This window comes from Euwallacea similis, chromosome 23, assembly GCF_039881205.1.
Source record: "Euwallacea similis isolate ESF13 chromosome 23, ESF131.1, whole genome shotgun sequence".
Taxonomy (NCBI): Eukaryota; Metazoa; Arthropoda; class Insecta; order Coleoptera; family Curculionidae; genus Euwallacea; species Euwallacea similis.
In genome coordinates, this window is record NC_089631.1 from 993,887 (window position 1) to 1,020,989 (window position 27,103).

The window sequence follows — 27,103 nt, forward strand, 5'->3', positions numbered from 1 at the left end:
CTGAGCGAAATAACCAAAAATGCGAGATATTTCTTTACATTAATTGAGCGGCTGGTTAAATGAATTAAACCTAATCCTGCATTGGCGCCAAAGATATTTTTAATACCGCAAAAGACGATCCATCTTTGTATACCAGGTCACCGATTTACGGTAATCTTGCGGTTTTGCATAAGGTGAGACCTTGGCCCAATACGGTATTACCAATGTATAGTCACAGGTTATTACTAATAAGAATAATTAAATATACAGGGTGTATAGGAAAATTCCTATATTAAGCTTCAAAGAACTGCTCTGAGCGCAGTTTTGGTCAGAGGTAAAAAAAATAAATTTCTCAATTTTGGCGCATCTCTAAAACAATAATGAGGCGGGGAACTTTCTTATCGAGTACCTGTCGTACGTGGATTACTCTCAGGAAAAGGGCCTTTCATCACTCGATGGTGTAAAACATTTAATAAATAAAAACAATACATCCAGACCGTTTAATCTACATGCTGATGACCCTGCTGAGTTTATGAACCCGACTCAAAAACAGATCGCCGGTTTTGACCACTTTCTCGAGCATCTCGGTCTTCGATCAATTGGGATGTTAATTATCTTTTCGCTGACTTTGTCGATTTTGTAATTAAGCCTGCGACCTGCGATAAACTTGCTGATGTCATTTTCGATGTATTCCTCGGTCACGCCGAATTGCTTTGCCATATCCGAGAGGTTCAAGGAAATATAAGTGGATAGCAGCTGATCATACGCTTTGATCTCCATCTCTCTCACGTAGGATCGATGCATGCAGCAGCATGTCCTGCTTAATGTCTCTTTCTAAGTTAGCCAACGCAAAAAGTACTCTTTGGATTCGCAACCGTAAAAGAATAAAATAAATTGCTTTACTGAACAGTTGCGGTGCAGGACCAGGGGGGTCTCCGGATCTCCAATGACTATCTTCTCTGGAAATTATGAATTGCTGTTAAAATTGCGTTTTTCATGACCATGTCGAGGTTGATAAGTTCGGTGCAGACGAAGATTGCAATTGAGCTTCGGAATATGCCGCAGGCAGTGGAGAAGTTTGTTATGGCCACAGAGTACAGACCTGCAGAAAAATGGAGGGATTGGTGCAAGAGAACCAAATTGGAGATTGCGAAGCAGGGTCGTTAAATCCGAGCACCATAAATTTGGGCTGACGCTGCTTTTTGCAGAATAAATGTTTTGCAGCCATTCGTTGATTTTTTGGGGTATTACGTGACCGAATACGTATGAAATTGGTAGAGAAACAATTCACATTTTACTGAATACGTGGCTTTGGGTTGATCCAGTTTTGTAACGATTTATAACGGTGATACAAAAAATGGGATTCTCGTATTCGTAAAGTGATAAATCATCATTGTAAATAAATCGAAAACAGGACTATGTGATATATCTCACGAAAATTGAACACTGTCAGCCTGAGGATCTTAGTTCAACAAACTGAGTGAATATCATAATTGCGAGATAAGATGAACTCATTTCAAAAAGCATTGTTCTCTAATTGCAATAAAATACATTTTATTAACGGATAATCAAAATAATACCTGAATTGTTTTTTTTTTATTATACTGATTATATTGTACATACATTCCATCGAAGTTTTTGTTCTTCATTTAAATGCGGCGCAGGAGTCTCTGGGATAACATTAGAGATCTGCGTAATAATAATTAAATAACTATCTTTATTATCATTATATTATGTTTTTATTTATTGAATAGTAACTGTGCACAATCAGCTGATATAAGCGTAAAACGTACATATAAAAATCAATTTTTTTCTTCGAACTCTACCGTGATTCGTGATATCTGGTGTTCCTTGCAAAAAGCCATAAAACAGAAACATCATCATGAAACACGCAATTGTTCCGCTAAATTGGTTACGCATTTCTTACTGTCTTAAACTTAAACGTTTACGTGACCTCCGTCCATTGCATCTCACCATACTCTGCGTTATTATCTTTATAAATCTTGTAGCAGTTCCTGTAATGCCAGTCAGCACCTTCCTCTATCAAACCATCGTGTTACTCAATTTGTCTTCAATTAGTTCTAAATCGATGAAAGACAGGTCTTTATGCAGTGGAAGGTGTTGTCCAACTTGCAATCTAAACCCATTGTATTGTCATAAGCCTGGACTAAGGTCCTCATGCTTGCCTCCATTCTTTTTTAAAGAAATTGGCTTTATTCAAATAAGTCTCTTTCATATCCATCACTCCCAAATTGTGGCAGCCATATTCAATTTCCGCTTCGAAAGCTTCTAAAGCTCTCGAATTTCCATCTTTCATTTTCTGCTAATTACCTGGTTTTTTACTTTGGAAAATTGGTTTCTTAGTAAGAAAGATCAAATTGGTGATGGGGACATAAAAATATAAATCCGTAGCTCTAAGTTTCAAGCCCCCTACGTAAACACGAATTTGTATGAGAAAAATTGCACGCTTGTACTGTTAAATTCTCATTTTCTACCACTGTGTCAATATCACCAAAGTGCACTCAGCGTCTCTTATTCCCTCATATATCTATCTTGTTCGTTACGTGAAGCAAGCTATGGATGTAGTTGACACACATGTCAGATCTTCTGTTTTTGTTGAAGAGTACGCACCAGAAAAGGATGGCTTGTGGCAGGCATCAGCCAACAACAGCTTAGAATTATAGACAGTGGTGGCAAATTAGAGTTTACAAGGATAAAATTTGTATTACAGCGAGTTTTGTTTAAACAAGCAAATTTGAGATTCTCTTGAAGTTTGATTTCGAGTGATTGTGTTGCTTCATTTCAATATGTAAGTACTTAACCCAGTTAAAGCTATTGCATTCTTAAAATCGGTCGATTATCTACTAGAATATACCTGCAGTAGTGATTTATCAACTCTTCACTCCAAATCTCCGCAGACGAGCTCATAATAAGGCGGCATATTGTTTTCGGTGATAAATCAAAGTAATTTCTGCGCCTTCAACTCGTCAATCGTATTCTCAGAAGACTCAGCTGAAATTTCAGTTGTGCAATGGCCAAATCGGGGTTCTTCAGTGTATTTTCCGTTATGTTGAGTAGGCGATCAAGATCAGGGTCCCTGAAAATGGCATCGTAGAATATTGCTTCGTCACTTGCGGAATTGACTTCTTGTAGTTGCATTATTGATGAATTAGAAGAGTCATGAATTAAATGAGATCTTCGAAAGATGATAGAGGGTTGACGGGTTCATTGAGGTTAATACAACAAAAAATGTACTGCTTTGCAATAGAAAACTTTTGCATCATTCTCGAAATAGTGCTGAGGATATAAATAGAAATAAGTGCTGTATACGGTATAATAAACTTGGCTTTTCCATTTTTAGTAGCGGTCTGCGAGAAGCATGAAGGAAATTACCTTGCCATACCTATTAATTCATAAGTTATTTCTGCGTTTAAACGTTTATAGACAGATAGTTTTATTTCAACATACACTCACGAGCGATTTGTCTTGTAAGAAGTAGTAACAATAGGAGATAAATGTAATAGCTAAATCTAACATGTTTCTTTCATTTGCAAACATTTACTTATTGATCACGCAACTAACAAATTATTTTTGTATTTCAGGGGATATGTCCAGCAAACCGTCTGAGGTTGATTCCGGGTGTATTTGATAACACTAATCAATCGAGAGTATCTTCCCCACAGTTTTTTGAACAACCTTCAGAAATCAGCTACCTTCAAAGGCAAGGAAAGAGAATTAGTTGGCAGTCTCATCCTAACCAGGTAAGAGGAATCGCATCGATTATTTGAATAGTACAGAACTAGATTTTTTCAAATCAAAAACCCTATCTGTGTCGGTAGATTTTTCTACTCTAGAGGAACAAGCAACTTAGTCTCACCCCTCCTCGTTATTGAGATATTTGAATTTTAATTTTGGTACTCTGAACTCTTCTACGTGAAAAAGGTATGCTGGAATAAACTTGTAACCATTCTTGAGATATTTTCAATTGAATTTTTCAGTACATTGCCCAGGGTTCATGAATATTTATTAACTGGTTGCATTATGAGGTGGGTCATGGAAACAATAAACGTCACACGAATGCCATTTTTGGCACTTCTACCGACGTTCGTAAATGAACACAGACGCTACCCATTGGTTAACGATTACGGCAAATTTCCGTATAGTATTTTTTATTTCCTTAGGCACGTAACTGAAACTGCGTAGTTTCGTCCGAGGACAAAGAGAAATCATTCATCCGTCTCCCTTACTTGTCTTTGAAATATGAATTAACCCTTCTCATCGTAACATTTCTGCACTAAGACGTTTCCATTATTTATCCACAGAAAAAACCTTTTGTTTCCGACTACTTGAATCAATCATTCATATCCGGATTTACGTCTTAGTTTCTGCCACGTGCAAAGCCGCCCCGGCCAAAGCTTTCAGTGTCATCCATCAAGCCGCCACCGGCACACAAGGGGCGGCGCCGCCTCATCGAGGGGCGAGGGGTGTAGCTGGAACATCAGTTGTGACCTTGCTCCCCGGTTTCCAGAGCCGTTTTCCATTTCCATCCCAGCGTCGTGAGCGGCTGGATACGTGACACCTGTTTCCACTAATTTTTGATCAAATTATGTTGTTTTTCCACTCCATTCGGACATTCCTATAAAGTTATGTTTCACACGATTATCGGAAGGGTTCAACTGACTAATTAGTGCGAAGTGAGAAGCGGTGGCTGAGCGAACATCGGCATGTAAGTTGTCTGCAGCCACAAGTGTGCTTGTTGTGTTCTATAGCTTATTATTATGAAATTTTAAATTTTTGTTGTTTTTTTTTAAACCTAAAACTGATATATGTGTAAATTCGGGGGTGTCGGGGATGAGGTGGGATCCTTCCGGATCAATACAGTTGCATCCAAAGCCCCACCTTTTAAGCCTGCGCTACTGCATTTGTATGCACTGTACAAATTCGTATAGAGACTGCCCAAATTGCATCGAATTCTCCCTAATAGTAATCAAAAGTAATGCATAACGTTTTAAAATGAGCACCTACTAGATTTTTGTGGCAGGTCGTGACGAAGGAACAGATATTTTATCAGTAGGTGCTGAATTAGTATATATTAATCAGACATATCAGTAAATCAACAAGTACTAAATCTGCATGACGACCAGGCTTACCCGATTATTTCTCCATATGCACTTTTTCCTCAGGATTTATCCGATAGCGAACTACGATTTGATTTAATTTACATGACATTTGTTTCAATTTTTTTTTCATTATCTAGAATAATAAAATCGTACATACCTTGAACCCGCAATGACCTGTGAACGAGTACCCACTACCTGGTTTGCATGTGTCAGCAATGTGTGTTGGTATCCCGTGTATGGTATGGGTGCAGTTCAAGGTTGATGAACATCAAATAAGTGGAAATAATATCCTCATGAACCCGACAAAGTGTGTGTGTTATGCAAATAGGCTTTTAGTTTAATGATCCCTCGTATCATGTGGCCGATAGTTTTGGTCTTGTTTTGGTCCGCGTACACTCTCGGTTTACGTCTCGGTATCAAGGGAGGAATCTGTTATGATCATTAGTTTGCTGCGACTTGTTTTTGTTTGGTTGAAGTAACCTACAGGGTGTTTCATTTGAAATGTGAAGGTTGATAAACATTTTAGAGTAGAATACAAGATGACCCATCTAAAAAATAAAAACTGATAGATGTTGCGCTTTCTTGAAACGCTCTACACGACTCCCATATCGCACTTCTTTGAAATGGCTCGACTATCTATTTTACTAAAGTTTAGGTACCTTTGAGAGGAAACCCCAGAGCTTTTATCTAACTTCTACAGCACACGTAGCTAATGCTTATTTATATACAATCAGTACAAGACTAAAATAGTGTTGAAAGGTTTAATGTCATTTAATAATGAACGTCTGGCGCCAGCAACATTTCTGTTGTCGATAACGAACCACTGTGTGTATACGCGGTACCACCTCATGCAGTAAACGGTCCTCGCAAAACAGATGCCCTGTTAAGGGATTTTAATGATTCAGGTTTCTAGAATTCTCGTATTTTACGTCGTGTCTCGTATTCCTCGATAAAAGCATACAACTCGAGGTTCTTTCAATCCAAGAAACCTTCCTCTTACCTTACTCTACAACTTTCTAAATTATCATTGCAATTAACCCGAAATTAGTTGCAGTGATAAACTGCATCAAGAAAATGAATAATTGTAATTACTTCTCGACTTAATTGGACCACATACTCATGTCTTCTCTCAAGCCTGAAAACGAGAAAATTGCCTTTTGGCCGTCCGGTGCGGCAGACCTAAACCCAGAAGAATTTTTATGAAGCGTCGAAGGTTGTGTGTGTCTTCGCGACAACCGCATTTAAATAACAGATCAGTACGTCTTTCAGTGTCATCAATGATAAATGGCATTGTTAAAAACAGATATGTTAAGCTTCAACAAATTTATGTTAATAAACCCAGGTTTTTGGGACATTGTTCGCTCCAATTCAGGTTGACGTTTACACAATTTTTTTAATGGTAAACCGCTCACCAAGGGAAGTGTAATCAATGGATTTTAGTTCCAAATTTGAATTTCCTAAACTCGCGGATACTCTGAGAGAACAGCTTTTTTTAGTCTATGACGCTAGGTCAAAGGAAGGAGTTCATCTGATTCTTTCGTTGTGGAAAAAATTTATACACGTTTCATCTGGCCATTAGTTTACATTAAAACAAAAAAACTCTTCTTCGAGTTATTTTTAAAAGGAATTCGAAAACAAGCGAGAAAATTAACCTGCACTATTAGTCAATCGTTAAAGACAGAAATAGGTAACTGCTCGAGATTAAGCTTTAATGGCCCATCAACGCATAATCAGCTTATGCACTAATGAAGCGATTTTATTAGCTACTTAACTTTATGCGGCATTCCTCTTATATTGCTCTGTTTTAGGTAATCACCCCCAAGAAGTTTAACGATGTCTACTTGTACGACATGCCATCGAGAAGCTCTCCGATGCCCGTTAGTCCCAACACAACATACGACGTGCCCCCCAGAGCTGTAGCCGTGAGCAGCGAGTTCCGGAGCTGCCCCCGATGCTCCCCAGCCCCATCGTGCGTATCCCCGATAAGTCGAGAATCGGTGGAGGCTTACGATGTACCCCGCTCACTTCTCACCAACCCCCCGTTGACCCCGTCGAGTTCTGCAAGTTCTCTAACTCCGGATTCACATTCATTAAGTTCCTCAAATCGAAGCAGCTTGGCCAACATGCCCGACTACGACGTTCCTAGGCCCCTCAACAGGGTGGCACCCTCCCACCAAACTACTTACGATGTTCCTGTTTCCCAGCAGCAGCTCAAAGAGTTGCCGTTAGAGCTCAGTTCGGCTTTGGAGAACTTGGAGAGATTGGAGACTGACACGCTGAGTGCTATATCAAAGCTGTTGGGGTTTGTGAGCCCGAATTGGAGAAGCCGGGAGAAGCTGGAGAAGTCTGGGATGGAGATCAGACTGTCTGTGACGAGATTACGGACGTCTTTGCACGACTTGGCCCAGTTCGGGGAAGGCGCTTTAGGAAATGCCGCTAAGGCGTCCGATAAGAATTTGGTGGTGAAGCTGGCACCCTTGGTGTCTGCTTTGAGGAAGAGTGATTGTTTGGTGCAAGGAGCTTCAGAGGTCTTGGACAGGCATAATTGGGCGTTAACGCAGCTGGCTAATGCGGACAAGAACTGCAAGCCTGATGAGCTGGAGCAACTGGTTGCGTGCGCACGAGCTCTAACTGAAGACGTCAGACAAATAGCTTCGTTTATTCAAGGTAACGGTACTCTCCTGTTCAAAAAGGACCAAACTCCTGTCGCCCCTAGCGAGTGGACCGAAGAGTACGATTATGTGAGTCTAGACTCAAAAGAAAACGTTTCTAAGCAGCACAACCAAATTCTAAACGACCTTCCTAAAGGGATGAAAAAAGGGTTTGAAAACTGCGTCAAACACGCGGACGACGCAGCTTTCGAGGGCGACTTACCCCATGACGACAAACAACTTCTGAAATTTTTCGCAGCTCAAATCGTAACGCATCACACAAATTTAACGCACGCCATAGACGCGTTTTTGTACACTGTAGAGCGTAACCAACCGCCCAAAATCTTTTTGGCCCATGGTAAATTCGTGGTACTGAGCGCCCACAAATTGGTCCACATAGGGGACACCGTCCATCGGAATATATCTTGCAAAGAAATCAAGGAAAGGGCGCTGGGTTGTGCTAACGCGCTATCGGATGCTTTGGCCACCAGTGTGAACAAGACCAAGCAAGCCGCCCTTCAGTTCCCGTTGGTCAGTGCGGTCCAGGAGATGGTCGATTCGGTGGTGGATATTTCACACTTGGCCAAAGATTTGAAGGTTTGTCTTGTACAGGCCGCTCATCCCCTGTAGGTTTTCGGTTATGTTGGTAATGGCAGGAAAGGTGAACGTTTGGGGTGGTTTGATCAAGCTTTTAAGAGACTCGATTACTGCTTTGCCTTAAAAATTTTATTATTTCTATCGAAACGTCCTATTTTAGGAATATTGGCTTTGGATGGTAGGTGCACTAAGACTTTTCCAAAAGTAGAAAAAATGTTCAATGTGTGACTGAATCTGCTCAAACTGAATCAACTCAGAGTGAAAATTATTTTCGGCGGTAATTTTCGATTTTTTGGCCTATTTTCTTTAAAAAAATGTCATTTTTTGACGACAATAAAATCTTGTCTCCAGATCATTCCTGTTTTCTGCTTTCTATCTATGCCATTTTAAAGATACAGGGTTCATCAAAATTCAAAAAGATATTTTAATAGTCTCTGAAAGGGAGATGTTTCCATGAAAAAAAAACAGTTTTTGGCCGTAGTTCTTTTATTTTAAAGTTGTGAATTTTCTTGAGATCATAAGTACAAGGAAGGTCAAAAAGATGCCCTAAATGACCATGTATAAAGTCTTTGACTTCAAATTTTTTCTATTTTTATTGAAACGTAAATACTAAATAAATAGTATTTCTGAAAATGTTTATCTCCACTCAAAAACTTCATGAAATTGATTTTAAAAATTGCGTCCTTCCATAGATCTTCCCCTGTCTCAATACAATCCTTTTCTTTCAGGAAATATGACTTAATGCAGGAACAAAACATTAAAAAATACCATTTAAATCCTTTCGATTCTTATTCTAATCCATCTAAAATTCCCTGGGCTAAAAATCGGTTAGGGCTTTTTCTTTATAGAAGATTTATATTCTATACTTTTTCCAGGCTTAAAACGGTTGAGTTATAAAAAAGAGCAACAAGTTCTCAGTCTTAGTTAACAAAAAAGTCAAATTGTGATATTAGCGTAACACCCAAATCTCAAAATATACTCTTCTCTAAGACATTTATTTGAACGTGGAAAGACGAAGCTTAAATTGATGACATTAAATATGATTTAATGGGAACCAAAAACTGAGAAACTCTCCACTTGGAACTTAAGTTTCTGGCATATTTCCCGAACAGTAATTTAATCCAAATGAAAAGAAATAGAAGTAAAAAAAGCGAATGTGAAAAGAATTTTGTTTAACTTAAAAAAACAATTGTGGTTATCTCTCAAAATTCTTTAACACAGACACAATTTTTCTTTGGAAACCAAACCTTTAAGGTCACTCACATCCAAGAAAAATCATGTATGTTTCCCAATCTTTCTGCCCTTTTTAAGAATGGGTTTGGGAAAAGCAGAATCGATTTCTACTGTTGAAGCGTCAGAAATACATTAAAAGTTGATTTGGCAAGAGAAAAATTTCGATTATAGCTCAATTTTTGTGTTAACTACTAAATTCAATGTTTAGATGTCTCTTCAGCAAAATATTTGGTGTAAGTTTCTCCAGTCCACGTAGTTTTGTCAATGTGGAAAATCAAAATCAAGAAGATTTGTTTGAAACAGTGTTAAAATTTAAGTGAAATATTCACTAATGCACTCTAATATTACTGCAAAAGCTTGATCAGACTACACTGTTCATCTCCTATCTTGTCTGAGATATAATTTTAATGAGGGTGTATTATATTGTTTTACAAATCTAGAAGAAAACATATTTTTGTATAGTGATTCAAAAGTAGTTGCGGTATCATTATTCCTTAAAGCAGATGAAGTAATAAGACGCTTCAGTTAAAGAGTACTTTAGGAAAAACTAAAAAATATTCTGTTGTGTATTATCAAAAGTCTCTATTACGAAGAAGTCTCCTAATACCCCACCTGCTAAGAAATTCAAGAAATTTACGTTTTATTTGGGAAAAGGAGGTATTTAGTAATATTTTTCCTCATCTTGCCAACACTGACCGAAAATAGCCAATCTGGGGTACCCCCGCCATATTATTATCCGTTATGACACCACTTATTAGAGCTTTATTATTAAATATTATTTGAAGACTGTACATAAATTTAGGCAAAATTGCGTTAAATTTTAGTCCTATTAAATCGTGTTAATTTATTTTATATTTTAGTTTGTTTGTTTTTTTTTAAAACAAGCGATGTAGAACAAGCTATTAAAGTATGTTTTTGCAATTTTTATTTTCTTTATCTTTATTTAGTTACTTTTTGTTTTTTTGTCATACACGCGGAGCCATTGTCAAAAGAATGCTAATTTAAAGTCCATAATTTAAACATCCCGCTGATGTCTAATTTTCTCGACAAATTAGAAATCAAGAGGGGTTACTTGGACCCATAACATTGATATCAATGGTCCCCACCACACGAACTATCCATTTATTATTTAATCTTGACTATCTACCCGAAATGTAACTCAAGTTACTAAAAAATTGCTATACGAAATCATTATCAACAAACCGATAATATTAAACCCCTACTCAGACAACATACCGTAAGCCATGATTTTACACCCTCGAAGAGACCATACTTAAGCGATGGTCAAGCGGAAATGCTACTGCAGAGGTCGGCAGCCTTAGTGTTAATTTCTGCATTAGCGAATTGGGCTTTAACCATCAAGCCTACCGTAGCGTATCCCATCGTCTTCAGCCAAAGAAACCGACCTGAAATAGCGTCCTAAAAACATTCTAAACTTTCAAGGTGAGTAACGAGAAACGCACAAATCTCGCACTAAAATTCAACTAGGGTCATAGTTTTGACGTCTAATTTAGGTTTTTATATCTTAGTTTAAGGATCTATTGTTGCAGGAAAGGTTAAAATCCCCGGGAAATTGCATTAACAAGGAGTCGCACGTAAAATTTGTCACTGGAAAATTCCTGTTTAACAGTAGAATTTGGTATTAAAATAAAAATACCGGGTGTCCCACTTAAAAATCACTCCAACTGTGTATTTTCATAGGCTTTACAAATTCACTGGGAAATTGATCATATAAAATACCGGATGTCTCAATTGAAAATATTGATTTTTGACCTTGTGACAACATCAGGCTTCAAAAAATTGCTTAAAATGCATATTTTCAAATAGTTTGCAAATTATTGGGAACAGCATCATATAAAATACCGGTGGGTCCAATTAAAAATATTAACTTTTGGTTTTGTAACAAGATCAGGTTTCAAAAAACAGCCTTTGCCCATATGTAACTGAGAAAATGATCATATAAAATACCGGGTGTCCCAATTAAAAACATTGACTTTTGGCCTTCTGGCAACATCCAGCTTCCAAAAATCGCGTAAAATGCACATTTTCACAGACCTTGCAAATAACTGAGAAAAGGATTTATATAAAATACCGGGTGGCCCAATAAAAATATTAACTTTTGGCCTTGTGACAACATCAGGCTTCAAAAAATCGCGTTAAATGCACATTTTCACAGACTTTGCAAACAATTGGGAAGAGGATCATATAAAATACCGAGTGGTCCAATAAAAAATGTTGACTTTTGGCTCTATGACAAGATCAGGTCTCAAAAAATCGGCCAAAATGCGTACTATCAAAGACCTTGCAAATAACTGGGATAATGTTCCTATGAAATATTGGATATTCAATTTAATAACCTTGAGAAACGTTGCTAAATTTTTGCTTTCGTTAATGCAATTTTCCATATTTATATTAAGCACGTACAAATAATTTTTATGTATCTATAGGTGTATATTTGTGAAAAAAAAAACTTAAATTTTGAGGAATGTTTGTCTCCTTTGCATGGCAGATCGGCCAACAAAGTATGAAAATAAATTGAAGAACGCTATAAAAATGCCTAAATTTCGGTTTTTTAACTAAAAATGTAAAGCAAAGGTGCAAGAAATAAAACTAAATAAACATTATATAGCAATAAAAAATGACAATATTGGGGAATTTATTATCTCTTCACACAGGTACCTTTGTCACAAAGGCAGACATTCATTGAAATTAAGTGCGACGTAGTTCTGTATTTAATAGCCTAATTCTTAGGGGTTTTAGGGCACTATGTATAGCATTTATCCAACTAAAAACTAACGAAAAATGCTATAGTATTACACTCAATAATCCTGCTCTATAACGCTTAAGCAACAGTACTCCAATACTGCCTACTCGACTGCGTATTACAATAATATTTTTCCACGCTTCCGATTTCCAAATTCCACCACGAAAACGCGTAGGCAGGTGCGATTTTTCGCCTTTTCGGCACAAGTTCGTTAAAAGCGTGTGGAAAAATAATTATTGTCTTATGCCGACTTGTTCTAACCCAAATTCCTTAAAATTAATAATCTCTCTAAAACTCAGGAAAATAATTCAGTAATGTGACAAAAGTTGAATAAAGGGGGTGTCAAAACTAGTCACGAGACATATCATTAGAGAATTAGAGTAATGAATAAGACGCCAATGAATCTTTGAATAGTTTATGAATTTTCGAATGGTTTTTTGCCAAAAACTTATACACACAAAACTCCCTTGACAAAGACAAAAGTCTTATTTTCAATTGAAAAAAAAAACCTAAAAATCACTTCGCAAAATGTATATCTTGCAGTCTCATTACAACCTCCCTTTTAATTACGCCATTTACAGTGCACCTTCCTTTATTCAATACAGATTCAGGTGACTAATCAGGGCTTAGATGTAATCCTCCTATTCGTTACAATATCACGGGGTTTTTGTCTCACTATGCTGTAAAATGGGCTTAAGACGGACGAAGATGAGAGACATTCACTGTGTGCACTTACATAAATTGAAAACTTCTTTGGTATTCGAAAACTTTGAGCTTTTCCATTCATTGTGCATTGAAAATCAAAATTAGGATATAGGTAACTTTTAAGGTATAACGTGTGGCGTTGAGAACCGGCCCTAAGCAATTCATTGCAGATGAAAACTTAGTGTTTCGGCCCCTTTGTGGTACTACAGATAGGCGTTAGGTACTTTATATTAAATGTGGCTTGTAATATCACTGCAATATTTTAGGTGTTTTACAGTAGGGAAGTAGAAAGAAACAAGAAATACTTGTGACTCTTAGCATCAGTGTATGGGCCAACCCTCCTAGGGGGCATTCATACATATATGTACACAGAACATCATAATCATTTTTCAACATGTGTAGAACTAAAATTTTGAAAGATTTATGTCAATAATGCTCAAAAATTTGACATCTTTTTGCCATTTTCAAATTTTTAAGTGAATTTTTTTAACATGGCGGATCACCTAAATCCCTTGGGGAGTTGCGAAAACTCTCCAAGAGTTACACAAAACATTTTTTTTCTATCTAAAGTTAACAAATATTTACTGCTACAATGTGGCCCAGAAAGTGAGGTAAACAATAATTACTCTTCATCGTCAATTTATTTGATAACTATCTCGTTGGTATTCCTCAACATTTTCCACAAGACTTTACCAGTTTTCAAGATAATTTTACATTTTTCACCCTTCGAGGGCTTAAATGATTTGTGTGATACCAGAACTATTTAATTTTGAAATTCTTAAAAGACGAAAAACATGAAACGAAATTCAAGTGTTCCGAAGAAACTCAGGTCAATAAACCCATGAAAAATCAGTGGTGTAACTTTGAGTTAAAATGCAGTTATTAATTTCTAAAAATTAGATCCAGTAAACATAGTAATTTGGCTTGCCATGACCCAAAAAATTTCCACTTAATATTTTCTTGTTTTTTTGAACTTGTAATGAAAAAATTTCTATTTTTCTCAGAGGAAACTCTGGTCAATAAAACTAGGAAGAATCAGAGGCGTAACTATAAGCTAAAATGCAGTAATTAATTCCGGAAAATTAAATCCCGCAAACGTCGTAATTTGGTCTGTCGTAACCCTTAAAAATGTCTATTTAATACGTGCCTGTTTTGTGCACTTGTAATGAAATTTCTACTTCTTTCAGGGAAAACTCGGCTGAATAAAACCAAGGAAAATCAGTGGCGCAACATTATTCATTAAAAAAGGCAGTCATTAATTTCGAAAAATTAGATTCAGTAAAAGTACTAATTTAGTCCGCAACGATCTCTTCAAAAACATGCTTTTGACAAGACCCTGTTTTTTCCTCAATTTGTGCCCCTTGAGAGAAAATCCGTGTCAATGAAACTAAACATAAAAGAACTAAATTTGAATAATTAAATTCAGTAAACGCAGTATTTCGCTATTCAGTGGAATTTGCCATGACCGTCATGAAGTCCATTTTGATCCGACCCTATTTTTCACTCCACAGGGAGACTTACCTAGGTTTTGCCATTATTGCCATCTTCGCAACGGTGAGAGTTAAAAAATGATTAAATGGGAGAACAGTTGCCATTTTTGCGAACTTTAAACGTGCCGCGAGCGGCGTTGCCAGATCGTGTTTGGTTTCCGAGATTTTGCGAAAAAGATAAAATTGGTCAAAGTGTCCAACCGAAAATGTTCCTTTCCGTGGGAAAACTGTTGCGACTTAGTTCCCATTTGCGTAGCTCTCACCATTTAAAAGATAGTGGTGGTGGACGTAGTTAAATAAGACACCTTGTGGAGAGGAACTGCGACTCAGTAAAACTAAGCTCGAGAAGATCAAAACCGTTCAAAATATTAGTGTATAGGCCTTTAAATCGAGATTTAATAGTTTTAGACCAGAAAAGCAACAATAGAATGACTTGTTCTATTCTATTCCATATTCCATATTCTATTTCCAATAATATTCTATAAGATACTGGTTATTCCTTAGCAGATCTAGCAGTCAGCTTTCGTGTGAATAGACGCGTTGATAATAATAATTTTAGAACTAATGAAATCTTCCACTTAATTGTTATTTTTAGGTATACTCTAGTAGGTATAGGGAATAAAGTCCATATGCAATAACCTTAAATTAATAAGCTTTTGCGGTGGTTCTAAGTGTGATTTGCAGCTACTGCGATGATATTAGATGTTTCAGGTGTAAATAACATTAAAATGAAAAAAAAAATTAATGAGATAATATATTGTGTAGTAGTCGGGTACTAGTTAAAATCGTGCTTGTTTTTAGGCTTAAGGACCAAATCGTCATGGTTGGAAAAGCTTGAAGTGGCATGGTGAATGTCTGACTATGTAAAGTACACGTAAGTAAGCTAAGAAAGTGGTTAATAGGACGTAGGTAATAATATTCTAAAGCACAAAAAGCTAAAAACGATACGCACAAATTTTGCCCATTACTGGTAACGAGCAGCAAGAATTTAATATTTTCTTTAGGTCTATGTAATGGGGCACTACAAGTAAATGTCACTCTAATAAGTTATGCTTAGACTATAAGAACTTCCAGAAATCGGCGTTATGTGTGTTAGTTGATAGTCCAAAATGGTGCAAATTGGCGGCAATTTTCGGGCTAAATAGATTTAAAACCAAAACGAAGTCTCTCCAGCTTAGTCTAATCCTCAATTGTTCAAATTAATGCGGATGAGAAAGCTTCGTTATTAATTGAACAGTTGGTGCACCAGAGGCGTAGCTACTGAGGGGGCAATATCTGCGCCTCTGGAATTTAGCATAATTAAATTTGTATGTTAACATTATACGGGGCATAAAGTTACTTACTTAATACGGTAAGTTGTGAACGTAATTGTATTTTAACCTTTCCTGTTAACTAATTTTAAGCTAACCGATATAGGAGTTCTCTATCGTCGTCAGCGGCAAAATTACGTTGCATATTACGTATATAGTTAAAGTAGTACCGGTTCATATTCTTCAATAAGAACTTGATAAGCCGTGTACACAAAGAGAAAAAGAGGGAGAGAAAGTGAGAGTGAAAGAGAAAGAAAGAAAGAGAGAGATGCTGAAAGAGATACCGAGAGAGAAAGGGCAAGAAAGAGAAATAGAGAGAGAGAGAGAGAGAGAGAGAGAGAGAGAGAGAGAGAGGGGCGGTTCTCGAATTTTTTATTTATTTTTCTGCAATTCAATTTTTTATTTTTTAATATACTTTAATGGCCAGATTTGATGCTCAGTCCGGGCCTGAAAAACTTGAACTAACCTGGATAAATTTAAAGAAAATTTTCAAAACATCTTGACTTCAAGTTTATAGACACTTAATTGCAAATTTGTCATCGTTTAGGTTTTCCTACGCATGTCTAAATTAATGAGCTTGTTCGGGCCAGAAATTTAAATTTCGCACTTAAACACTGAATTTTTTTTCAAAATGATCCAGTTTTTTAGATAATTAATTATTCTTAAGGGAGTTCAATCGAAACTGAATTAACCCAAATGTTACGTGAAAAATTGTATTTGCCGCTTGTTAGTTAGTTAAGTCATAGTTTTGGCTTCTTCTGGATATTCTTTTTTACTTCTGGATATTCTAGATCTTTTTCTTTGACGTTTTTCATCACTTAGAATACAGAGTGGCTTGAATGATACATCCTGAAAGTTTCCCTCAAATAGAGTCTCCATAGAAAAAGTTGCAGAACATCAAATTTGCTCTCAGCGAGATTTCCCACTTTTCAACTATTTTTATAGCTTTAAGACCATTTTAATAATAATCAATTCTTTATATAAATTGTCCCTTTCAAGGTGATAAGTGTCCTTTTTGCAATACCCTGTGGAGAATAACTTGAGCTGTAAGCCCTTCAAATTTTACTCGTTTAGAGGCACTTTAGATAGAGTTACATCATCTCTAACTTGCGTTCATTTTTGTTGTGAAATTTGCTGTTTTTTAAGTTGTCTTTTTGGAGAAACTCTTTTATCAATCTTCATAGAGAATACATTCAAGCGGAAATCCTCAAAATATGCCTCACACAGAAACTCTTTAGAGAGAACTGCGTCGCTTCAAATTTGCACTAATTTTTCCCCTAAAATTAACCCTTTTCACAGCTAAAAATCCTGAAATTGTCGTTTACTGGATAAAATCTTTACCATGGCGGCGTAATAGAGATTACCTCAAAGTATACATCCCGATTAATTTGCCCGATACTAAAGCAATCTAGGCGCAGCTACAGCACCTGGAAACTGCATAAGTTTTTCGTGGAAAGTGACGCTGTTTTAATAATTTTTATGAATTTTCTTCATTTTCGAAATTTTGAAATATTGATAGAGACGCGCTAGACATATGCGACATCGGAAAGTTGCGCTAATTTTTCTCTGGAAATTAAATCCTTTGGATCACAACGAAAATTTTAATGACGCATAGTTTTTCCTTAATATTTCACATCAAACCAGATTTTTTACGGTTTTAATTAAGTCTTGTGTATTTTTTTCTTGATCAACTCACCTGAACTAACTTGCGTTACCTTGAGACCCGACTTAAAGTAAGATTAGCTTTGGTTAATTAAATTAAATCTTAAAATAAAATAAATTTTAAATTCAATTTTGAGACGAGTCTGAAAATAAATTAAAATAAAAGTGACAACACAAGAGTTCATAAAAGTTTGAATGACCAACTATTGAAAATCAAGATGTTTTGAAAATTCAGTTCGGATTTGGTGAGAAATTGAGGCGAGTCGACTTGGAAGGTGGGCGTTTTAGTCAAGAAAAAAAGCGATTAAAGAAGCTTTGAAAAATGTCGTTCCTTCATTCCTTCCACGTTTCTTTTGCGCCCTGGAAATTCTTTTTTTTTGCCCATTTAACTTAACACACAAAAAAAGGAAAAAAACAGGGGCTATCAAAATTGCACTTAAACAAAAAATTCCTCATAAACAGTTAAATTCGTTCTTTGTGAGCCACCATGTATCATATCTTTACGTATACTTGCGCTCAGTAAATCCACAGTGTTTGTGGTGATTTTACATATGTAACATGGTCATTACATCAACCGAACCATCGTGATGTTTTATGTACTTGCGCACAATTAATTGTGGAACCTCCACAGTTCATTAATCGTAACAATAAATTTATCGAAAGCTCTTTTTTAAGCTCATCAGAAACCGCTTAAAGAGGCAGCTGCAGGACTTGTAACCGCACAAATTGTACATACCGATAAGTTGTAATAAATTAAGTTTAGGAGATACACTAAATTTACGAAATTCTATTTTTAAGGGCAGTTTTGAGGAGGCGAAAAATACAATACTATGGCAGCCTAATTAAAGCTACCTCATTACGCATGCGCTCCGGCATATTCTACAGCCACGAAATCCATTACTTGGCAGTCTTTAAATGCAACAAACACAAAGTTCGAATAATGTAGCGTTCAGTTGATTTGGTTCTGATAAAGTGCTGTGATAATTCTAAGCCTGTGATGCATTTTGCTGTTTAATTTTTTTTTTTGTAAATTCAAGAGTTTTAACATAGGAATGTACCAGGTCCCTGGGTGGTACCGACGGGTTTTTGTAAATATAACGGGCCAGCTTTTCCCGTTGGTGGAACCTTCGGATGGTATCAAACTACCTCGATTTACGGAAACAAGAATGTTTACAAATTTTTATGGCCGCTTAGTTTTGGTGGTGGATTTTGTGGAGATGCGTTATCACAAGATGCGCTATCACAAGATGCGCTATCACAAGATGCGTTAGTATAAGATGCGTTATCATAAGTTGTCTTGCGTGCTGAAGGCAATTAAAAAGCTTCTTGGTACTCGGAAAGTAAGTCTAGTGTATCTTATCAATGTATACGTTAAAATTTGGGTTTTACAAGGATTGTAGAGATGTTGTGTAAGTGCACAATTAGTTGACTAAGTTATTAGACATTTGCGCACAAGATTTACTGCACGCTTAGAAGGTAAATTGAGGTATTGAGGAAACATGAAATAAATTGCTCTTTTTTGGACATTTTGGGTCAAATTAGGCCTTCTAAGCCTGAACTCCAATTACTTCTTCATAAAAACTTCCCAAGAACTCTTCCTTTTAGCAGTATGTACGTATCAATTTAACTTCCCTTAGGCACAGTTGCAGTAAATCCCAACCTACACGTAAATCCCATCCAAACGCACAAACTTATGTAGCTAAGCATCGTATATTACCCCAATTTATTGCCTCTCTCTGTTATTCTTTTTAAGGCATATCTCACACCCTTTTACCCATTGGGGGCAATATACGATTCTTATATGTGCCATCTGGAAAAGGACGTAAATAAAAGTTTATTCTATAAAGGAAAAAGGAAAAAGTAGAACAACCGTGGGCATAGTGGGATAAATTACCCTAATTTTGTATTAAGGTAATTTGGCCTACTGGCAATGGGGAGAGAAAGATGTTACATAGTATATCTCAATCACAACGCACATAAAGGTGCCTTGGGGTATGGTAAATGAGGGCCGCATTATGGCGAGAGCAAGTCCGGTCCTGGCAAAAATAAATATCAGTTTGCTGAAAGAAAAACATGAAAACTTTTTTTTTCTAAGGTAAATAAATCTTGAACTCGGCTTCATCTAAGATCTGTGAGCGTCTGAGGGATGGTAAAAAATAGCAAAGTAAGATGACATTATAAAAAACCTAAATTTTAAGGTTTTTTTCATTTTTTCGTTATAGTACGTCCAATTTTTTCACCACTATAATTTAAATTTAGGATACACATTTCTCAAAAATGTCCTCCTGTAAGGTCGGAAAGTCACTACAGAAATTCATATGTGTTTTGTCTATTACATGAGAAATTCTAGACTGTGACGACACAAAACCTCAACAATTTGTCTCTAAAATACCACAAAAGTTCTCAAAATTTTAAAATAATCATTTAACATTAAAATTAAAATTAAAAAAAAAATCAACAAAGATCCCTCAAACTTAGTTTTATTGAAAATCGAAAAAAATTCTGGTTATTTAAAATTACTCACAAAATTATTAATACCGTCAAAGAAAACTAAATTCCAGAAATGAAAGAAGTAGAAATTAAACTAACACATTTCGTAAACCTCAACATTATCAGGTTTTCCATACATTTTTTAAAGTTTGCCTCGCTAAGAAAAAGCAATGTTTGAAAGTGGAAGACCAATTTTTTTCAAATCTTTAGATCTTCCCTCACGATCTACGGAGATGCAAAAAACTCCAAAAAAATCTTCTGGATTCGATGAAATACTGTTAAAAATGTTTGCTGCAGCGGAAAAGGGAAAACTCCTGAAACTCTAAAATCGTGCATCTTTGTTTTATTTTGCTATTTTTAACTGCCGTTTAAATGCACTCAGAGTAAAATTAACCCATACTTTAGATATATTCGTGCCATTAGTTGATTCGTGCGTTATCATGAAGCAAAGATATTTATTTTTGTGCCAATGTGTAAAATAGACATAACGAAGTGAGTTATTTGACAGGGTATAACTTACTGGGACGCTAAAATCCGACTTATTCCTAAAAATACATGGCTCTGACTAGGAAACGGCGACGCATTCAGGCCTTCTTCAGATAAAGATGCCTTCTGCAGTATAAAAAAAATTATAACTATTTTTTAAAGTCATTTCATGGAGCTACAATTGCACTACCAGCCATAATCTCCATGGAGCAAAAGTTCTGATATGCATCGCCTGCGGCTCATTTTCATTCATCTCAAATAAAGTTTTTCTAATTTTAATTAGTTTTCACGCACTCCCCTTTGATTCCATTAAATTTACTTCAATTGGGCTCTGAATTGCGGCAGTAAATCCTCCTAGAAGGTAAACATGCAAGATTAAATCTGTAAAGCTTGCAACATCACAGAACCTCCTAATTGACGAGGCTCCAGATTAAACTAAAAAACGCTACTTTCACTTCATTTACAAGTAAATGCAGTTTTCCTGAATTAGCTACCCCAGGTTGGCAGCAATCGTTATTACTTTCCCTGTGGGATAATATTGCGTATTTCTATTTTTGGCCAAAGGCCCTTTTAATATTTCAGCCAGCAATGTTGTTCTAAGGGACTAAACCCATTACTTCTCGTATTTGCTTTCGTTCGTTTTTAACTCAAAAATCCTAAAAATATCTTCATATTGAGATTTAAACGAAAATTGTAAGAAAATTGGCATTTAGAAGAAAATGTGTATCGTACATACTTCAGTTGTGAATTTCGCTATTATGGAGAAATTCTCATATAATCTATTGTTGCGTATTATTTAATATGACGTATTCCCAAGTAGAGAGTTTATAATAGTGGAGACATCAAAAATATGCATTGATCTTCATTAATTGATTAATTGAGGCCCCTTCTTCAGCCGTAAATTGCGCGCATTGATTTTGCTAAAAACCCCAGAAAAAGCCTAGTCAGAAATATTTCCGAAAAAAAAATAAATTGAAGCGGCCCCAATTTCCCACTCTTTATAGGTGTCGTAGCATAGAACCCTTAATACTACCCTTATATAAATGTCAAAAATGTATGGTAAATTTCATGGATTCGACTAGGAATATGTAGTATTCCCAAATGCCAAAAACCGGCTAAAATTTTCTAAAATGTTATCTGGCTTAAAATTGTAGCATTTCGACCTAATACCAAGCAGTCTCAATGTTAGAGTAGATAATCACGTGTTTATTGGTCCCAAAGGTATTGTAATTTTATTCGAATAAATCGATAATAGCACGGCCCTAATGATTTGTAAATAGGTTGTTTGACGCTTATAACATAGAGAAACGAAATTTATATAGGTACTCAAAATGTATATTATTGCCAAATAGGATTAAGTTCGATACGTAAAATGGGAAATTTCACCAAATTGTATTCTAAACAAAATACCATATTATAATTCAAATAAAATTATGAATACTTGAAAGCGAGTTTTATTTGCAAATTATGGAAACTTCAGATTTTTTTATGAATAACTACAATACCTTTCCACGAAATCAATTTGTTACATTTCATCCAATTGGAGAATTTTTTATTTTTCCATTTCGAATTTTATCGAACTTCGACCTTGAGTTTTTTCAGTGCTTCGCAATTTCGCTAACCGTTGTTGAGATTTTTTCATGTGCCGAAATTAACTCAGCCAGCAAGTAACATCTGCAGCTATGCAACCAGTACCAGGTGAAGGGAAACCTCCCGGAGGTCTGGAAGCTGCAAGACTGGTACTACTAGAGAAACTCAGGAAGACGACAAGTTCCAAGACAACATACGGACCAATATATTGGTGAAGGTGGCGGGCGAGATACTTTGAGTTTACTGAGGTGGGGACAGATGCGGTCCCAAGGGGTCTCATTGATCAGTTACAATTCGGTTTCAGAAACGGTAAATCTACAACTGATACGATCAGTGCGATACAGCAGACCGTCGTGAAAATCAATCTGGAATGGTACGCAAACAGGCAATTCTGCGTGATGGTAGCGGATACTTTTATTTCGGTCCCATGGTCGAAAATAATGAAAACTTCGGAGAGACAGAGAGAGAGTCAGCCAATACCCCTACTGAGAATTCTAAACTTTCACTTTAGTACGAGATACATATGTGCAAGTAATGGAGTACATTACGAAATGCCACGTGGAGTGCCGTAGGGATCAATCCTAGGGTCAACGGTTTGGAGTATTTTCTATAATCCCAGCTTAAAGACAAGGATGGAAACTGGAGTGAAATTGATGGCGTACGCCGACGGCTTAGCGATACTATCCAGCTAAAAGGCAGGGAATCTCTGGAGCTAAAGTCTATAGAAACAATCAATAAGATCATTAACATCCTGGAGATGGAACTCAGCCTGAAAGTTGCGGCAGGAGAAAAGACATGAAAGTACCTTCTAAGGGATAAAAATATCTTCGCCATCTCGAATAAAATATCTAGGATTGCACCTTGACAGGGGCCTGAAAATGTCCGGACATGTTGTGGAAGCGACCGAAAAAGCATTTAAAATGGTAGGAGCCTTTGTGTGAATCATGCTTAGGATCAACAGTCCGAAGTCGCGTAAACGTCGCCTTATCGTGAATTGTGTAGTATCCTCAGTGCTCTACGGAGCCCCTATGTAGTTGAAGGCCCTGGACCATAAGAAGTACAGGAACATCCTGGAAAGAAGGATAGGGCTCCTGGCAACGTGTGCGTACAGAACGTCGTCGATAGTGACGGTTTGTGCCATTGCTAAACTGACTCTGTTGGCAGAGCAAAAGATATGGATGGCACGGTGTGGACTATAAATACAGAAATTGCCTACGGGGAAGGATAAAGAACAAATGGCAAAACAAATTGGAGAAAGAGGACACATGGGTCAAAACGTTTATCCTGGATGTGTGTGTGGTGTGCTAAAAAGGGTCCACGTCCTCACGTATTAATTCTAGCGAAACCCAAGAAACATACCACAATCGTAAACTTGTTGGAAAATATCATGTGGAAAATACATGTAGACTAACTTCGCTGAGAGTAAAGAGGAAACAGTAACAGGACCACCGCCCCACCCGGCGAAATCCCCGGCGGCGGTCCCTGTGTCGAATTGGGGTGAACAGAGGGATGGAATTTAGTCAGTCGGTGATCCCGGAGGGAAGCCAAACGGACACTACGTGGGCAACTTAGATTGCTTTATGCCAAGCTCACAGTCTGTACAACAGATTCTCTAATCCTTTATAAAAAAAGTATGGAACATATAACCCAATATCTAGCCGTATTTCCTTTTATCATAAATTTCACCACCTGATTAACGATCACGTCTTTACGACTGTGGTGTATTGCATAATAAGCCAAGTAATATGCGAACTTTGTTAATTAAAAAATAATTGTTCTTTGTGAGGTAATTAAAACTGACTTGGAAATTTAACAATGTTTAGCCTCACCTCGGCCAACACTGAACACTCGGAACTGGGGGGTGAAAAATGTGAAGATGGTAAGTAATATTATATTATACCCTTAAAGCTCTTTGTTGCGTTAAAAACGGGAATGTTCTTGTAATTTCGCCGTTCGAAAGCCTTTATACATATAATCATGCGAAGGCCCCATATTGCCCGTTTTCGTCAACTAATGGATTTAGCTTGTTCTTGTCAAAAGTAAATCAGTCACTGTAATAATTCAATCACGAAACTATATACACTCTTTGCCACTTAATTAAGAAAAGCAAGCCGAGAACGATATTTTATGAATAAAAAGTATGGCAATAAGAAGTAGATTTATGCGTTCGTGATGTTTTTTGGAGAGATGTAACGATTCAGATTAAATTGGTAAAGTTCACGATTACTTTTCATATCCTTCCCATTCGTCATCTTCGATGCTTTTAATCCCTTGAAAACAAAATACTCATGAATGGCAGATTTAAATGAAAGTGTATTACAAGTTTCTCTCTCAAACAATCGAATCGATCAATGAAAGGCAAATAGCATTCTATTATTATCAATCCGTGAGTTTTCAGTGGATTTAAGCGGTTAAAAATAATCAAAAAGCACTCAAAAACTCTTTGAAAGAATTTTCAAAAAAACATATCAGTGAAAACTAGCAATGTCTGCGATCCGCAAGATAGAGCTCGAGTGAACCTTTTCATTGCTGCTGATGAATAGGTTTACATAATATTCAATAGGTGGAGTCACCTTCTAGATTATTTTGATAAAATTGAATTGAAAATCTGCTTTCACCATTACATGTTCGCTATTGTCAAAAAAAAGTCGCTTTGATCCTTCAAAGGATCAGAGGATACTTGGTCGCTTCAGTTCAAGTTATTGCCTGAATATGTAAATAGTCATGGAGTGCTCCTCCTCATGGTGAATTACAAGGCATCCGACAAATCCAAATGATAGCAGAGAATGGCAACACTGCAATGGTCTTTTGTTCGCCGCCATCTTGCAGGTCCCAACCCTGATACATTAACGTGACGTCAAGAGGGTGGCTGTTAGGTCAGGAGTTAGAAGATTTGTATATTTTAAACCAAAACTGATTTTTTAATATTTGATTAAAAAAATGCGATACTCCGACTCTTTAAAACAATTACTTACTTAAATTATCAGCTCGTCAATGGTAGCACTATAAACTGCTGACCCAGTTTAGTTCGATTACCAACCAATCTAAATAGGTATTCACGGCATCTAAACTAATCTGAAGTAATCAATTATTCCATTATAGATGGCTTAGCAATTAAGTAAATCGGCGCTTACCCATCTTGTTCATTAATTAAAGATTATCAGCTGCATTCATTACCTCCTCAAGACTAATCAAACCAGGAGCTGTCTGCCCTTTACTATACAGGGTGATTCACGTAACTGTTTCATTAGAAACTTTTGTACTTGTAACTATTTTTAACTTTTCATATAATATACGGCAAGTTCTCCTCAAAACTTTGTTAGACTTTCCACGAATAAAGATAAAATTTAAAATATCACTATTTGAATAATTACTCTTAAAGTTCGTCATTCTTCAACAGCGAACTTCAACTGTCAGTGTATGACAATTACATTGACACATTTTAGTAAGAAGCAGCAATATTCTTTTCAAAGCCAACTAAGATATTTTGAATTATTAGTGTGAAATATTAAAAAATCGCAAATTAGAGCAAATGTGTTAATTTTAGGTTTAGGGGCAGTTAACAGAAATCGATTTAGAACTAAATTTAGAATCTAGACATGTAAAAATATACTGGATGTTCCATTTAAAATAAGCGACTTTTTTGCTTTCAAAGTTCTTTAAATTTTACATTATTTTTTGGAGACCCTGTATAATATTTGTAAAACTTTTCTCGTTACCCTAATCTACCATATCTGGTTAACATGTCAACAAATTTTCATAAAGCTAGCTTCAGTAATAGCTGAAAATTTTACATTTTGAAGAAATGGTGTTTTAGAAAGATTTTTCTTTTAAATCAAAATATCTTCGAAACGATTAAGTTTAGGTATAGGGATATTTAATAATAATTTAATCAAATGATTCCCTAAATTCCAAAAATGCCAAAATATACCGGGTGTTTGGTTTGAATTTGCCGTTGACTTCCGGTATAACCGAAAGTAGTATAACCTTCAAAATATTTAAAAAAAGAGTGTATTTATATTAGTTTAACCCCAAAATATGAAAAATAAAAAATAGTTACAAGTCCAAAAGTTTCTAATGAAATAGTTGCATGAATCACCCTGTATTTACAGGACTAAGAACAATGCAAGTTTGTTATCATTGATATTCAGTCAGCATTCAAATTTAAACAGAAAGGACCGGGAGGAATCCAGGGTGGCTCTATCTTGCTACTATAAAACAAATATTTACGAAACTCCTAAATGGAGACCCATTATACCTAATCTGCTAGACGATATGCAGTGCGGAAGTTTTGGATGGAATAGTCCATATAACTAAGATGCCGAATATATGCGGCCAAATCTTCGGACACGTCAATTTTTATTTTTTCTTGTGGTTTTTTTATAGTAAATTTATGTATACAGGGTAATCCAAAAATCAGGTACGATCACGAACTTTATGTTTTCAAATGGGAACACCTATTTTTTATTTCATTTTTGAATTCTACGCAAAATTCTAAGTGTGTTTCGTGTACCATGTTCTATACCTAAACGCAACAGGTCTCGAGAAATTGACGATTGAACATATCAAAAACTAAAACTTTTGATTTCTTTTAAAACTTCTTTGGTCCTGAAAAGGACCGATTTAATACAAAATGAAACAACAAGCAACAATTAAATTAAATGTTCGAATTGGATCCCACCTACTTCTTAACAGTAAGCAAGATGATGAATGAACTCCTGTTTGACATTTTGAAGCATTGCTGGGTAATTGTTCTTATTTCATTACTGATTCTTTCTTTTAAGGCTTCGATAGTTGCTGGTTGGTTAAAGTATACCTTACTCCCAAGACAACCCCACAGAAAGTAATCTAAAGGCGTAAAGTCAGGTGATCGTGCCGGCCATTCAATTACCCCTCGTCTCCCAGTCCAGCGTTCAGGCAAATGCCATTTAAATAAGCCCTAACATCAAAGTGGTATTGAGGGAGTGCTAGTTTGTATTAAATCGGTCCTTGTCAGGACCAAAGAAGTTTTAAAAGAAATCAAAAG

At 36.3% G+C, this 27,103-nt stretch overlaps 1 protein-coding gene and 1 pseudogene across 1 annotated transcript in view; one reads left to right on the forward strand and one right to left on the reverse strand.

Annotated features, from left to right (window-relative positions):
• Positions 1-21,934, forward strand: part of p130CAS (Serine_rich_CAS and FAT-like_CAS_C domain-containing protein p130CAS) — a 32,100-nt gene extending 10,166 nt beyond the window's left edge. Inside the window, exons 3-4 of the mRNA XM_066401763.1 lie at positions 3,582-3,740; positions 6,908-21,934. Of these exons, the coding sequence (XP_066257860.1) occupies positions 3,582-3,740; positions 6,908-8,380 (1,632 nt within the window). The 3' untranslated portion in view covers positions 8,381-21,934. The remainder of the gene's footprint in view (positions 1-3,581; positions 3,741-6,907) is intronic.
• LOC136416549 (26S proteasome non-ATPase regulatory subunit 6-like) lies at positions 485-5,595 on the reverse strand (annotated as a pseudogene).
• Positions 21,935-27,103: the final 5,169 nt, after the last annotated feature.